Source organism: Pipistrellus kuhlii, unplaced genomic scaffold (genome assembly GCF_014108245.1).
Source record: "Pipistrellus kuhlii isolate mPipKuh1 unplaced genomic scaffold, mPipKuh1.p scaffold_m20_p_2, whole genome shotgun sequence".
Taxonomy (NCBI): domain Eukaryota; kingdom Metazoa; phylum Chordata; class Mammalia; order Chiroptera; family Vespertilionidae; genus Pipistrellus; species Pipistrellus kuhlii.
Window position 1 is genome coordinate 17,422,849 of NW_023425515.1, and position 17,591 is coordinate 17,440,439.

The following is a 17,591-nucleotide window of genomic DNA, read 5'->3' on the forward strand; positions in this document are numbered from 1 at the left end:
CTGATGACCTTAAACCTGCCACATTGAATCAACTGCTTTTCCTTAGTCCAGCTCACACACTCTTGAGCTCTTATATCCTTGCATGTGAGGAGTGTCCTTTCTATTTGCCCTGTCCTTTCTACTCTTATTATTCATCCTATATAACTTTCTCTAGTACCTACACAGATGCTTGGCACATGAATACTACTCAATAAATATGGAATGAACTTAAATTTCACCTTCTCTGTGAAACACTCTTTAATTTCCTGGCTTTTGGTCAGTAATGTGTCTCATGCTCCCTAGTTCATTGTTGGCACTTCTGTGAAAACCCTGTCACATAGTCTGATTATGAACCCCTTGAGGGATGGTGTTTGAGAGTACCCTATATTTAGAAGAAGTTCTGGTAAGTGTCATAATTTAGAGGTTACTCTAGGTTGAGGTAGTGGGTTTGGCTTTCTTTGGTAAGTTTAATAGCTACAAAAGAAAGTGTAGCTGCCTGTGCTCCGCCTCCCCGGGTTCTCAACAGATTCCCGTGTCCATAGTAATTCCCGCTCACCTGCCACTTTGGGGCTTGGTGGTTTCCAGTTGTCTGGCAAGGAGCTTGGCAATGGCAATGAAGCTGTTGCTCATGCGGAAGATGTCTCTGCTCTGAGGGCCCAGGAGGGAGGAGAATGTGTCTGTGATGCTCTTAATCTCCAGCAGGAGGATATGGTGAAAGGAGTGCTCCATGTTGGCCAGCTGACTCACCAGAAATGGCAGGCAGCTCCTGGCTCTCTCCTGCCAAGAACAACAAAGAATATGTACAAGTGTTGGTGGGAATGTAAACTAGGACAGGCGCTATGAAAACCAGTATGGAGGTTCCTCAAGAAATTAAAAATAGAGCTACCATATGATCCAACAATCCTACTTCTGGGAATATACCCAAAATAAATGAAATCATTATCTTGAAGAAATAGCTGCACTCTCATATTCATTGCAGCATTATTCACAATGTCTAAGACATGGAAACAAGTGTCCATTGAAAATGAATGGTTAAAGAAAATTTAAAGAAAATGCAATAGAATATTATTCAGCCATAAAAAAGAAGGAAATCCTGCCATTTGTATTAACATGGATGAAACTGGAGGACAGTATGCCAACTGAAATAAGCCAGGCAGAGAAAGACAAATACTGCATGGTATTAGTTTTATGTGGAATCTGAAACAAACAAACACTCTACACACTGAGACCAGAAAAGAGGTTGCCAGGAAGGGAAAAATAGGGAGCATAAAAGGGTACAAATGTTTAGTTATAAGATTATAAAATCTGAGGACCTCATGTATAACATGGTGATTACAGCTGATAACATTATACTGCGTAATTGAAATTTGCTAAAATATGTGAGGTGATGGATATGTTAATTAACTCAATGGGGGAATACTTCCACAGTGTATCTGTATATCAAGTCATCACATTAAACACTTTAAATATCTTATAATTTAACTTGCCAATCATACCTCAACAAACCTGAGGGGAGGGGATGAGGAAGAACAATGAAGAACAAAGGTCTATATTTTAAGAGTCCCGGGACCTGCAGATGGCAGTACTATGGGAGTTTACTTAGAGAGCTAGCTGAAGCTAAACTGTATCGTTCAGAGTGCCTCTGAATTGGCTTCTTTGAAGTTTTACTTTTTCCCCCTGATTTTCAAATAAAACTTTTTAATATAAAACTTTGGTTCTGTTACTCCTTTCTTTAAAAATAGGTAAATAGTCTCATTGACCTATCTCACCTGGTCTACATCTCTCAAGTACCATTAATAATCTGACCTCCCACATCTACCTTTCCCAAGTTTGTGACTTTCTCTGGACCGTCTCCAAGTCTGTGCCTCACTAATTCTACCTACACAGGAGAGGCCCGGTCAATCCTGGATCCATCCATCTGCCTTGTATCAAACCCGTGTCCAAAGTTCACCTCCTCTCCACACGACATGCTCACTCATCTGTTTACTTAGGGCATCTTTCAGTATGTTCCACAGTGCATGTGCTTGCTCAAACAAGTAGATTGTATTAGTTTTAGTCAAGTTAACTCTCACAAATGACTTAAAAGAAACTGAAGAAGAACAATAACGTGAACAATGCAGGCATGAGTGAATAACATGAAAATGGATTAGCTGATGTGTTTCCTATACCTATCAAAACTCCTCAGCAGCCATAGTAGGAGGTGCTATAATTTAACCCAGCATGACTAGAACTTATCCAAATTTTTAAAAATTGTCAATAAAGTTACTTGAAATGCAAATGTGCACCCAACATAAATAATGACATACCATTAAAAAGTAAAAATAAATTTTAAATATGGCTTATTTCATTTTTAATTCCTCTTTTAAAATCTTATTTTTATATATTCAACATTTTTATAATGTTAGCATAGTAGAAAAATATGTATAATTTTAAATAAGTATATACATTGGAAGTTGATGCTCAAAATCCCAAGTGATAAATGTATAGGTCGAAATTACTCTTCTAACCAGGAACTCCCTTTCACCCCTTGTTCAAGCATTTGATGCCTTAATTTCTTTCAATATAAAATCTTGTCCTGTCTTCACCATGAAGCTCTCCACTGTGCCCATTTCTGTCTGAATTTTCACTGTATTATAGATTATTTTTTAAAATCTTGATTAGCACTTGATCATTTTTTTATTCTTGCTTTTATTTAGTTATAAAATGGGTATTACATGCATATATATGCTAGTGCCAGATTCTAGATGACAAAGATGAATTAGTCTCTGCCTTTAAGAGACCCACAATCCCCCTTTCATTTATAATTCTCTAGTGGTCACATGTACCAGTCAAGTCTCCTAAAGGGGCTACTTCTCATATATCAGTCATCTGCCTGGCACAGGACTGAGCCTGCAGAGTCTACACCCAGTGTGTATGTCTCTGTTCATTATTTGAAGCAATCTCACGTGCCAAAATATGACCTGACAAATAAAGCATGTTGTTGCAAAGGAATCTGTGCTTTTATAAGAAATAGTTATTTCAGAACAGATTGAAGTAGTGAAGTTCTCTACTCTTAAATACTTAACTTTGTTTTCAAAGATTCCATGTACAATTGCACTGAAATACATCTCTTGGAGGAGTAGAATACATAGCTTGACAGCTAATTGGAGCGATACCGTATTTTCCAGCGTATAAGACGACTTTTGAAATGAAAAAAAGTCAACCGAAAATCAGGGGCAAAAGACCAAAATTGCACAAAAATCACCTGCAGATCTTGACGGCAAAGTCTTTTCTTTGAAGTGAGGGGTAGTCTTATACAGCAAATATAGGCCTAAAACTATGTTTTAACTGTAAAATTAGGGGGTCGTCTTATACGCCGGAAAATATGGTATGTATCCATTAAAGGATTAAAATATTAGGTAAATAAAAAATAAGACCACTGGAACAAGTTCCTGAAAGCCCATTTTCTATTTTTGGCTCATACAATTCCCAGGTTACAGAAAGACACTTAGATGTTCATATATATGTATATAATATATACAAATATAATATATATGAAATATATTTTATATATATATATATGAAATATACTAATTAAGTGGGACACCATAACAGATTGACCAGACAGGAGGTTGCACACCCAGAGTTGGGGACAGGGGAGCAGGGGCCTCTGCACTGCAGGCTTGTGCTATGGGAGGTGCCTGATCAGCAGGGGTCACAGCTGTTTCAAGGGCCGGAGAGGGAGGGAGGGCTGGCTGGGTGACTCGAGGGTGGGCAGTGCTGCTCTATTTCGAATCACACACTGGGCTCCTAATATATATATATATATATATATATATATATATATATATATATATATATATATATGTATATGTATATGTATATGTATATGTATATGTATATATGTATATATTGCAATATAGAGTCTTTCATGCATTGCAAGGGCTTTGAATGTGAATTCATAGTATGCAATGCATCTCAGGGACATTTTCCATTCCCCATTTAAAGACAAAAGCTGGATGAGTCCCTACCAAGTGCTAGGACCCGTTATAGAAGCTAGAAACACAGAATTGAAGAAAAGACCTGCCATGATCATGAGGCAACAGATAATAAATAAGACGCATATGTAAAATATGTAGTGTGTTGGATAGAGAAGTGTGCCTCAAAAAAAGATGGGGCAGGGAAGGTGTCAATGTTAAATAGTGTCACCAGGCCAGATCTCACAGAGAAGGAGATACTTGAATTCAACAAGCTTTTAGAATCTAAACCCAACCTTCTCAGTAACCATAGAGAATAATTACAGCAAAAGTCACCCTGTTCAATACAGGGAGGTCAGGAGATGTAAGAACTGCGACTCAGGAGATGTGCCATTTCTCTACTGAGAATGTAATTTCAAATTACAAGTAACTTCCTCAGCTTCTGATTCAGATTTCTCTTTAGCAATCTTTTTATGCCACATTTTATGTGCTTATCTAAGTGTCCCTACAATCTCATTAAGAATTCTCACCCTGGCCTGGTGGCTCAATAGGTTGGAGCATTGTTCTGTACACCAAAAGGTTGTGGGTTTGATTCCAGGTCAGGACACATACATAGGTTTGAGGTTTGATCCCCCACTCTGGGTGTGTAGAGGAGGCAATTGATTTTTCTCTCTTTCTCTCTCTTTCCATTCCTTTCTCTACACATATCCTTGGGTGAGGATTTAAAAAAATAAAGAATTCTTTCCATTATAAAAATTAGCAAGATTTTTCTTTAGAGCATTTGTTTTCCTAAAGGTGAAGATGGCTGTATGAGCATTTGCTGAAAACGACATAATTCTGAATGATCTTCTGGCAGGCAAATTGAGCTGAAGGGAAAATTAATCACAGTGCAGGAACAAGAAAAAATCATGGCTCTGGAACTAAAATATGAAATAGAGCCAACTTCACATGGTTAGTCTGAAACCTTGGAACATGTCCATGTACCTCTCAGGAGTAACAGATATAATTTGGGATTAGAAAGTGTGATGTTAGGGTAAGAAGGGGGTTAGGAGATTCTGATTTCTTTCTTGGCTTCATGATATTTTGTTTTAGGAACCAGTGATTGCATTTTTTCTGCTTTCAGTCACCTCATTGTGGGGACATGGTCAGAGAGGGAGGGAGAAGGAGAGAGAGATAGAAACATCAAGAATGAGAAAGAATCATTGATTGCCTGCCTCCTGCATGCCCCCACTAGAGATCAAGTCCAAAATTGGACATGTGCCCTTGACTGGAACCCAGGACCCTTCATTTCCAAGTTGATGGTCTATCCACTGAGCAAAACCACCTAGGGAAGTACATTTTAATTTTATACCTAGCCTCATTTCTACTGACATAAATTGATTATTTATTATTAAAATAATAATAGCTAGCTTACAGAGAGCACTTAATCTAAAAACTTATATGTTTTAAAAATGCAAAGGACCTAAATATACCTCTTTTAAAAGAGGACATACAGAAGGCCAAGAGTTATATGAGAACATGTTCAGAGTCACTAATCATCTGAGAGATGCAAATCAAAACAACAGTGAGGTACCATCTCATACCTGTCAGAATGGCTATCATCAACAAATCAATAAACAAGTGCTGGAGAGGATGTGGAGAAAAAGGAACCCTTGTGACTACTGGTGGGAATGCAGACTGGTTCAGCCACTGTGGAAAACAGATTAGAGTTTCCTCAAAAAATTAAAAATGGAACTCCCATTTGACCCAGTAATTCCACTTCTAGGAATATATCCCAAGAAACCAGAAATACCAATCAGAAAGGATATATGCACGCCTATGTTTATAGCAACACAATTCACCATAGCTAAGATTTGGAAGCAGCCTAAGTGCACATCAGCAGATGAGTGGATTAGAAAACTGTGGTACATCTACACAATGGAATACTATGCTGCTGTAAAAAAGAAGGAACCCTTACCATTTGCAATAGCATAGATGGACCTGGAGAGCATTATGCTAAATGAGATAAGCGAGTTGGAGGAAGATAAATACCACATGATCTCACTCATTTTTGGAATATAATGAACATAAACTGATGAACTAAAATAAATCCAGAGACATAGAAGTGTAGAACAGACCATCCAATTTTAGAGGGAAGATAGGAGGGGAAGGGTTGTGGGGGAATGAGAGATCAACCAAAGGACTTGCATGCATGCATATAAGCATAACCCATGGACACAAACAATAGGGGGTGAGAGCATGTGCTGGGGATGGGAACAATCAGGGAGAGGTCAATCAGGGAAAAATCAGAGACATATATAATACTTTAAACAATAAAGAATTAAATAAAAATATATATATTTCTACATTTCTCCCAATAATACTATGAGGTAAGTCCTGTGATCAGTGCCGGGGGAAACTGAGGCACAGATAGAAAACCAACTTGCTCAAGGTCACATTACCCTCTCTGTCTCTATAGCTGTGTCCTCATTGGCTATATACCTTAGCCCCCTCCTGTCAAGAATTCTAAACTCACCCATGCTCATATTTTTCCTTGTTCATTATCAGTTATGTGGTCCTTTTTTAAAAATATATATTTTATTGATTTTGTACAGAGAAGAAGGGAGAGAGATAGCAAGTTAGAAACATCAATGAGAGAGAGTCATCAATCAGCTGCCTCCTGCACACCCCCTACTGGGGATGTGCCCGCAACCAAGGTACATGCCCTTGAATCGAACCTGAAACCCTTCAGTCCCTAAGCTGACACTCTATTCACTGAGCCAAACTGATTTCGGCAGTTATGTGGTCCTTTTATTTGATTGTTTTTGATTTAGTAATATAAACATTATAAAACTAGAGGCCCGGTGCATATAATTAGTGCACAGGTGCAGTCCCTAGCCTGGCCAATGATCAAAGTGTGAGTGTCTGGTGTGGAAGGGCATGTCCCAGCTGATCTCTTGGGCCCTGGGCAGCATCTGCGCCCCCAGGCCCCTGTGCACTCCCCTCCACTTGAGTCTTGGTGCCCAAGTTCCCACGTGGAGATGCAGTGAGCATGGCCGGGGCACAGCATGGGCCTCTGGACCACCCAGCAGTGCCACATGGAAGCCAGGTGGGCAGTGAGCTCTTTCCAAGTCAGGCTCCTGTGTGAACCCATGGGGAAACCAACTGGCCCTGGTGGTCCTGGCAGCTGTGGCCTGGCTCACCCGGAAGAGGCTGTGCGACTATGGGGCAGGCTCCTTGCAGGCTCCTTGCAGGCACCTGAGCACCCGCTGCTGGTGCCACATCGCCAAAGCCCACCATGTTCCATGCTGCCCCCTGATGGTCAGTGCACATCATAGCGAGGAGTCGAACTCTCGGTCGAATGAACACCCATGGGGACAATTTGCATATTAGGCTTTTATTATATAGAACACTCTGTAAATACAAAAAGACCAGCATTTCTCAAACTATTTAATCACAGGACCCTATTTACTCTCTATAGAAAGTTTTCGTTTATCTGAATTATACCTATTCATATTTATCATATGTGAAGGTAATACTGAAAATTTTAAGATGTATTTTTGGAGACATTTTCAGTTGGTACAGATGGGGAAAGGGAGAAAGAGCTGGCAGTAGATATCTAATGGTTAAAGATACTGCTAAACATCCCCCCTTGAACCAAGGCTGAGAAACCCTAAGTTATGTGAAACTGGCTTTTTTTCTTTTTCCTGCAAGTATGTGGTGGGGAAGATACAGCCATAAACACCGTTTGGTGCCACAGCCTTCATTTGTGCTAAGGCACCAGCAGCTTTACTCATGGTTGCTTTTGTCCTTTCAGTGCAAATGTTATCACAGTGAAAAAGGTCACTGATGTATGGGTATTATTTGTGAAAATAGAACCCCTAATGACCCCAGGCATTCATGGACCACACTAAGAACAGAAGAATTAAAATCAAGGGTCAGCAAACATTTTTTTGTAAAAGACCAGACAGTGAATATTTTTGGCTTGGCGGGCTATATGGTCTTTGCTGTGGGAAAACAGCTCCAGACAATAAGTCAGCAAACAGGTGTGGCTGGATTTGGCCCATGAGCATTCATTTATTGACCCTTGAACTAGATTATATGATTGCCACATTGCCTTAGCCACTCCATTCTTCTTCTTCTTCCTCCTCCTCCTCCTCCTCCTCCTCCTCCTCCTCCTCCTCCTCCTCCTCCTCCTCCTCCTCCTCTTCCTCCACTACTACTACTTCTTCTTCTTCTTCTTCTTCTTCTTCTTCTTCTTCTTCTTCTTCTTCTTCTTCTTCTTCCTCTCCTTCTTCTTCTTCTTCTTTAAAATATATTTCATTTATTTTTTCACAAAGAGGAAGAGAAGGATAGAGAGTTAGAAACATTGATAAGAGAGAAACATTGATCAGTTGCCTCCTGCACACCCCCTCCTGGGGGTGTGTCTGCAACCAAGGTACATGCCCTTGACCGGAATCGAACCCAGGACCTTCCAGTCTGCAGGCAGACGCTCTATCCACTGAGCCAAACTGGTTTCGGCACACCATTCATTTTTATTAGTTTATTTGTTTTTAAAATACTGCTAGTCTTACTTCATAAAGCTCCTTTGTCATTCTTTGTCAGGATAACAGGATGTAATTCAGAATGTGGCCAAACATGGAAGTGTGGGTGCCTGGTTAGGACGACAATAATTTCCCTTTATTAAGCATCCACTGTGTGTCAGATACTTGGCATATGCTCCCTCACTTACTCCCCACAAATAACTACCTAGCAAAGGAGTATCAGGATGGATCCTGATATCAAAGGGCCAACCACCTGACCAAGGTCACACAGGGGATAAAGTCAGTGTCAGAGCAAGACCCAATCAAGATCTGCCTGGATTCTGATTGTTCCCACTTGGCCTGGGCTGAAAAAGACCCTTTAGTGCAACCCTGCGTGTTGCAACCTTCTTCTCTCTGGCACCCAGGACAGCATCACCAATTGATTATATTGCCTTTTCTTGGCTGAACTTTCCCAAGACCCTTCTTCCACACTGTTCTCCTTGTGAGGATATTGTAATGGCTGCACATCTCCCCTCCCCAGTCCCATATAATGTGACTGAATTGGATGTGGTCCAGGCATGGGAATTTTTTAAACCTCCCAGATAATTTTAATTTTTAGTTCCAGATCTCTAACATTTTGAGAATTTTGCTGATTTAGGAAATGTAGATTTGGTCCTAAAATCCACACTTTTCTCTTCTCTTCCCTTCCCTTCCCTTCCCTTCTCTTCTCTTCTCTTCTCTTCTCTTCTCTTCTCTTCTCTTCTCTTCTCTTCTCTTCTCTTCTCTTCTCTTCTCTTCATTAATTTGCAAACCAGTAATGGAAGATAATATTTTTAGCTGTCTGCATAAAATTATTTTAGTCAGCATCTGTTATTCTTGCTTTTATGTTTTATTTTATTTTATTTGTGTGTGGGGGTGGTGGCACTGCTATTTATTTATTTTTAAAGTTTGTCTTTATTGTTGAAAGTATTACAGATGTTCTATCTCCCCTCCATTGACTGCCCCCCCCTGCTCTGATCCCCCCTCCATTCCTGTCTCCTGCTTTTTTATTTTATAATGACAAAAACATTATATTTCTTCACAATGCAACTCTTTGAGAGACACTTGTGAGAACTATTAGAAATGTAAATCAAATGAGTTTGGCCTCAGCGCTTTCTCAATGAAGCTTCGCCAGGGAAATGCAGGCCTCTTTAGGAGCCCTCAGAAGCCTGAGGGGGGCCAGTGCTGCTTAACTTCTTGGGCGTGTATTTATCCCATGATTCTCTTTCTTTCTTTTTAAAATATTTTTAAAAATTGATTTCAGAGAGGAAAGGAGAGGGAGAGAGATAGCAACATCAATGATGAGAATCATTGATCGGCTGCCTCCTGCACTCTCCTACTGGGGATCAAGCCTATAACCTGGGCATGTGCCCTTGACGAGAATTGAACCTGGGACCCTTCAGTCCGCAGGCTGACGCACTATCCACTGAGGGCATGAGTCTCTTTCTTAATGGTGGTGGGATTATTAGCTCCAGAGCAAAATTTGATGAGTTTGTGTGGCTCTCTTTCCCCTGTCCCCTCCCACACACACTCCACACACACACCCCAAGTCTTCAGCTTTGCGAAATTCTGGAGTAGAAAAACCAATTCTTATCAATTTGTCCTGGATTTCCCCCAGTTTTACCATTGAAAGTCCCTTATCTTGGAAAACCTTTCAGTCAAAGGCAAATTGAGACAGTTGGTCACCCTATTCTAGAGTCTGGGAGTAGGTAGGAAATTATTTTACCTTAGATGACTCTGCTCAGTAAACTCCATTACCAGTGAATATTATGATATATCATTCTGTGTGTGTGTGTGTGTACATACAGTCAATTATTATTATTCATGGCAGCTATGCTCTAAAACACATGTGTCAAACACAAGGCCCGCGGGCCAAATCCGTCCCGCCAGGCCTTGCAATGTGGCCCGCACCGCACTGTCATCACTGCACTCCGCTGCGTTTCCATCACAATGACAGTTTATGACTGTTCAGTAAACCATTTGGCCCGCGATTTAGGCTGGATTTTAGATTTTGGCCCCTTCTCTGATTGAGTTCGACACCCCTACTCTAAAAAGTCACTTCAAACACTGAATTAGTGATACTGAAACATTGCCCCTAAGGGAATATGTTCCTGCAAGCCTCTGGTCACACATTTTCATTGATACAAAGCCTTGTTTTATATGTGAATCTATGTAAAAACATCTTAATTAATATATGTTCTTAATTCATTAAAATTGAAGTCAAACCAACAGCACTATGTATGACTCATGCATGAATGAAGTTTGTGTATCACACCAATTTTCTCTGTAAGGCACATCACAGCCTTCTTGCATTTAAGAACACCAGAGAGCACTTTAACAAAAGAGAAAAATGTGGCAATAAATAGGACCCTCGAAAAAACAGACACTTGTTTATAAGAAGAGAGCTTAAAGAAGGCCCATCATTGACTTGTTGGACCTCAGCTGGAAACCTTGTGTCCGATGACTCAAAATTTTCACTGCTCTGTGCCTGCCTCTGAATGACCCCAGAAGTGCCTCAGGTATTGATTTGGGGTCACAAACACATTTTAGTGAGTAGGTGAATTTGCAAATATGAAATCTGTGAGGTGGATAGGAAGAAAGATAGATGATAGCTATCAATAGATCCACCTATTGATCTCAAATCTTTGTGGATCTCTTAGAAAAGAGAAATTTCTGCTTTTATCTTGGTTGGTCAGAGTTGAAAGACATTCCAAACTGGAAAGTCATATCTACAGAGTTGAAAGATATTCTAAACTGTTAAGACATGGCTTTCCATTATGCCATTACTATCGTGTTGAGAATGCAAGCTCAGCTTTTCCGAGGTCAGATGGAGTGTGGTTTGAGTTTAGGTCGCCAGCCCATCTTCCAGTTGGTCTTTCCTTCTACTTTCCACCATGAGCAGATGCTCTCCTTTCCTTTAAACTAAGGTTTCCCTTCTTGAGCAAGTTACTAAACAGTTGCTCCTTGGTATTTGAGGGGGATTGGTTCCAAGACCCCCTGCTGATACCACTTTAAAACATCTCTGATTACCTAATACAATGGGAATGCTATGTAAATAATGGTTATACTCTATTGTTTGTGGAATAATGACAAGAAAAAAAAGGTCTGTACATGTTCAGTACAGATGCAACCATCGCAGGCCTAACTACATAGTACACGTCAACAACAATGAAACACTTAAAAAAAAAAAATATATATATATATATTTTAATTCTTGGTTAGTTGAAGCCACAGATGCTGAACCTGCAGATACAAGGGGTTCATATGCATTTGGACTATACATCCAAATGCATATGAGCTCTATTTTTTTATCCACATATTAATTCTCCCCATTATACATTACTAGTGGCCCAGTGCACAAAATTCATGCACAGGGGTGTGTATCCCTCAGCCCTGCCTGTACCCTCTCCAATCTGGGGCTCCTCGGGGGATGTCTGACTGCTGGTTTAGGCCCAGTCTCTGTGGGATTGGGCCTAAACCAGCAGTCAGACATCCCTCTCACAATCTGGGACTGCTGGCTCCAACTGCTCACCTGCCTGCCTAATTGCCCCCTAACCCCTCCCCTGTCAGCCTGCTCACTCGCAACTACCCTCCCCTTGCTGGCTTTATTGCCCCCAATTGTTCCCCCTGCTGGCCTGCTCACACCAACTCCCCCCCCCCCCCCCGCTGGCCTTCTTGCCCCCAACTGCTCCCCCTTGCTGGATTGACTGCCTCCAATTGCCCCCCCCCCCAACAGCCTGCTTACCCCCAACTTCCCCCCTGCCAGCCAGATCACCCCAATTACCTCCACCAGCCTGCTCACCTGCACCTGCTGGCTTGATCATCCCAACTGCTCCCCACCAGCCTGCTCACCCCCAACTGCCCCCACCTGCTGGCCTGATCACCAACTGTCCCCCTTTACCAGCCTGCTCATCCCCAACTTCCCCCCCGCTGGACTGCTTGCACCCAACTTCCCTCCCCTCCTGGCCTGATCACCCCTAACCACTTCTGCCTTGGCTCTGCCATCATGGCTTTGTCCAGAAGGACATCCGGAAGGTCTCCAGTCTAATTAGCATATTACCCTATTATTAGTATAGATTTTGTATGCATGACCCAACTCGGGTGTGTAGATTGAAGAATGGCCACAGCCATTTGCCTTTTGCAATGCAGTTATTCATAGCAGATAATGAAAAATGTGGGTAACATAAAATATTTTGAAATCTGTTTTTTATCTTTCTTTGTTCTCCATAAAAGACGAGAGAGAGAGAGAGAGAGAGAGAGAGAGAGAGAGAGAGAGAGAGAGAGAGATTAGAATAATGCCACTCTTCTAAAAAAGGGATCCATTTGGTTTAGGACACTGAGTTTGGGAATGAGAACTATAATTATGAGAAAGCCAAAGAAAAACTTATCTGCAAAATGACCAAAGATCCCAAACTAGCTCAATATAAGCAAACGTGGACTAGTTATTTTGGGAACTTGCCAAAAAGTTTACCTAGATGTGAAATACACTCATTTTACTGTGAAATTCTGTTTCCTTTTTTTTTTTTAAAAAAATGGAACATTATAAATTCACAACACTATATAACAAGATTTTCTTAGTGACCTGAACCCAATTTTAACTTATTATCTATAGATAGCTAGATCTTTTTCTTGTTGCAATTATTTCCCAACCTTCTTCAATCTTTTCTAGTGTCTAAAGTAAAAATATTTAACTATTATAACATTTTTAATCCCATAAAATACTATTGGATTAGGCAAGGCAGAAATGACTAAGCTATGCAGTCATCTATAAATTCTAAAATAATGATATAATGAATAAATTTAATTCTCTAAGAATTATGCTACCCAGACAAGGATATACACTTCTACTCTTAAAATATTAGCATAAAAAACATATCCAAAATACTTGTACAGTAAGTAGTCATCAAATGTTGTTAGCTTATCATATTCAAAAGCTAAGATTTACTAATTCTTTAACAGAACACTAAAGGGCAAGCTCCCTGAGATCCCTTATTTAGTGGAATAAAGTAGAGATTAAATAAACAAAAATTCATTGTTAAAGTCTCTCTTAAGCAGATAAACCTCTAGCTTTGAGCTGATTTTTAAAATGGCAGTCCAAAAAGTCACAGGCCTCAATTCATTCGTTTATCCTCTGATCATGCCTCAGTTTTTTAATTGAACATATTTTCTTCCCATTGATAAACAAAAATGCTATTAGAATTTAAACATATTTATATATTCTAAATGATTATTTAATCAATGTACATGGAATACGTTTCTATTCTTTATTATTTCTATTCAGTTTCATGATTTCAGGAACTCATAGATTCTGTGGGCACACAGGAGAGTCATAAATCATGCCTAGTAGAACAATACTGTCTAGGCAAAACAATTTTTAAAATAAGTCCCAGTAATAAAAGTCAAAAAACAGCTGATGAAAACAGATGTATCCTTTGTTTTGAATGAGCTCAAATTTTGTAACATGGCAAAAATTAAGGCTCTGTTGGACTCAGTTCAACTCTATGCCTTTGGCGCAGAATGCTAAGTAAACTCCACCCTTGTAAAAACACACACACACACACACACACACACACACAGGTATAATTTTTGTATTTATAAAGCAATAATGGCTTTCATTTAAATATGGAACTTACTATGCCTTCCTCAAAAAGATGTTTGAATGAAATTGACTTAGGTTTTAAGACAGAAATCAGAGAATGTGATTTGCTATTTGCTATTTGAGGCAATAATGTAACCAAATAAATTACGCTTTAAGCATGATTTATATTTTTAAGGGGCAGAAAACTGGACATGGTCTGCTGTCAAATAAAATGTTCCAGCTTAAGATCATTTTCCTTAAAAATAGTGTTTAGTGCAGCCGCACTTATGTTTGAAATCTCAAATCTCTCTCCATTTGTGCCGAGAGCTTATTTCCCAGCCTCTTTTATTTGTACTGACTCCCAAATACTTAACAGACCTTAAAGCTTGTAGAAGTCCATCTAATTTGACCTTTGAACATAGTGTTATTTTGTGGTTTGATAAAAAACGTCAAGGTCCCATAGTTCAGATTGACTCTAAAAAACTGGGGGCTTGGGAACTTAGCCTCTTAAAGGTAAATCTTTTGTGTGGGCTCAAGGGTCCCAGGATGAATTATATGGAGCCAGGATTTCTTCGTCCTCCACACTACTGTCTAGGCAAAACAATGTCCCCTGATGTAAATGGCCTCTGATTGATTATCCTGAACAATGGTTCTGCTACTTCTTTTGCTTCAGTTAAGCAAACTTTGGAAAGACCATTGGGGACGTTAGCATTGGAACATTTCTAGGGAACTCAAAGAAGCAGCCCATCTTTAATTACACAATATCTGTTTGGCAAATGTGGGGTAATCATAGAAGGATAGAAAAAAGTAACCGCAGAGCTTTGTGGCCCCAATCATGGAAAACGATTTTGAAGAAAGATGCTGATTATGGGTCAAAAAAGGAAGAAAGGAAATAGGAAGGAAGAAAAAAAGAAAAAGAAAAAGAAATTGTGTTTGAACCTTTTGCCAGGAAAAAAATGTACTTTGTGCTCATTAACAATATGGTAAGACTTAACTTAGTCGAACTGTACATCAGCTACAATTGAACTTTCCACAATTTACTCATTACATGACATGATTTACTCATTATATAATTAAATACAAGATGCCTATCTTTCTTTGCACCTACTTATTTTCAAAAAGAAATTGCTAGATTTCTGCCCCCCCCCCCCCCCCCCCCCCCCCCCCCGGCCATGGTAGTTGAGATGTAACTTCCCAAATATGTTAGCCAGAAATATTTGGAAGGGTATTATTTCATTACTTATAAGGTAGAATGAAATGGAAAAATGCAATTTGCAAAATTATAAACCTTGCCTGAGATTGGCAATTTCTTTAGCTAGGGGAGTTTATATAGTTTTGGGTTGTTGTGTTGTTGTTGTTCTTTGTTTTGTTTTTTTTTGGAGGGGTTGGTACCTTAACCCCCAACCTTCCCCTCCCAATCTCTCCAATGCTCCCTTTCTTTGTTCCCAGATTTTTCCTTGGATGAATTTTTTTGGTCACAGATCAACTATGTTTTCAGTGTGAATGGCCTTAACCACTTGCTGGAAGTAAGTAGGGCATAAATAAATAAGTAAATAAAAATAATCAAACATTTGCAACTAATAGGATGGGGTTTTGAAGGTGTGTCTGGCCAGGGTGTGCTCAAATGAGAAAGTTTAAAATATCCTAGCCTGGAGAAAGCAATTAATTACCTTACAAATTGCTTCCCACCCATCAGTGAGCTCACTTTTATGTAAATGGTGGGAATAAAGTAAAATGACCTTTTAGGATTTCTATAGGGTTGTGTTGAATTCTTAAATGGACTTTTGGTTTGTCTCTCACAATATATCACACACTGGGTGGCTTATAAACAGCAGGCATTTATTTCTCACAGTTGTGGAGGTTTGAAAGTCCAAGATCATCGTGCTGGCAGATCTGGTGCTTGGCTCCACAGAGGGAGGGGCAAGGGAGCTTTCTTATAAGGGCACTAATAAGGCACTAATCCCACCCCTGAGGACTCCCCTCTCATCACCTAATTACCTCCCAAAGCACCTGCTCCCCTCCACCTAATACCTTACCTTGGGGTGAGCTTTCAACATACGAATGGGGAGGGAGCACGTTATAACATAGCATGGTTTCATCTTGCCATTTCTCAACAGAATAACAGAGGAGTCAGGTCATTATATCTACTGTTCCCATTGTATCTACTGTACAGGTTCATTAAAATCTATGCATCTTGACTTCAAGGTCATTGTCACTTTCTAAGGGGGCCTGTTTCCTCCTTTCCTGCCAACTTAATTGGAACCTACCAGGCATAAGAAGGAGTTGGTAACCAACTCCTTCTTATGCCTGGTAGGGATACGGAGTTGTAGAGATACGGAGTTGTAGAGAAGATGGGTTCTGGGAAGTGGCTTTTTGGGGGATACGGAGTTGTAGAGAAGATGGGTTCTGGGAAGTGGCTTTTTGGGGGAAGGGGTGACTGTTTATTGAAAGACAAAATCTTGTTTCATCCAGTTCACTTAGATGGAGGTAGTTGCTTTGGTTTGTCATAGCCAAAAAAAAAAAAAAAAAAAAAAAAAAAAAAAAAAAAAAAAGGCCTGCCAATGTGGGCAGCTGGAAGTAGCAGACTTATTATACCAAGTGATTTAAATCTGAGGCCTGGGGCGGGGTATGTGTGGGGTTAAAGGACTGCAGTTGCTGTTTTAAAAGAGCAGTGGGATTTGAGCTGGAATTAGCAACTACTTCACCCACTAGACTAGGGGTGTCGAACTCAATCAGAGAAGGGGCCAAAATCTAAAATCCAGCCTAAATCGCGGGCCGAATGGTTTACTGAACAGTCATAAACTGTCATTGTGATGGAAACGCAGCAGAGTGCAGTGATGACAGCGCGGTGCGGGCCACATTGTAAGGCCTGGCGGGACGGATTTGGCCCGCAGGCCTTGTGTTTGACACATGTGCACTAGACCCTTCTATGGCCAATGGCCAGCTGTCCTTTCTGGTGGTTCATTCACTTCTCGAGCTCAAGGCTGGAAGGGGCAGTCACCAGGTGGAAACGTCCTGCTTAGCTTGGGAAACGCACAGGCCTACTTCCCTCACAGATTCTGGTGTGAGAAAGTCAGACTGTGCCCCTCTGAAGACGGGAAGATCAGACCGGTGGGGACCAGGCTGACCACTCCTGGCCTACACCCAGAGGTGCAGAGGCTCCTTCTGGGTGCCACTGCGGTGTCATGGGGCTCACCTTGCTGCCTGCTCACGGAGGACCTGGGAGTCCTTTGCATAATTGGTCTCAATTACAGTTGATAATTCTAAGACACTTCGAGAATTACTGCAAAATGCAACTTCTGTAACCATTTACTCCTCTAGGGTTGCAACTATTTGTGGGGACTTCCTGTCCTTTTCCCGGGCTCTTTTAGTTTCTTAGGAACTGAAGTACATAGTATTCACTTACTTGTCTGCATTATGAACAGAAACAAAATACTGCTCCTGGTGAGCTGGGTGATAGTTCCTCCCTTCCCCCAACTGATGGATGGAGTATGATGTAAACTGCACCTGCAGCCTGGACATTCCTGAGCACCTAAC

At 40.5% G+C, this 17,591-nt stretch overlaps 1 protein-coding gene across 4 annotated transcripts in view; it reads right to left on the minus strand.

Annotated features, from left to right (window-relative positions):
- The window catches only part of VEPH1 (ventricular zone expressed PH domain containing 1), a 191,430-nt gene that overhangs the window by 100,071 nt on the left and 73,768 nt on the right, over positions 1–17,591 (minus strand). For all 4 annotated transcript variants that reach the window (XM_045583631.1, XM_045583630.1, XM_036446347.2 and 1 more), the window contains one exon: positions 536–756. In XM_045583631.1, coding sequence (XP_045439587.1) covers positions 536–756 — 221 coding nt within the window. The remainder of the gene's footprint in view (positions 1–535; positions 757–17,591) is intronic.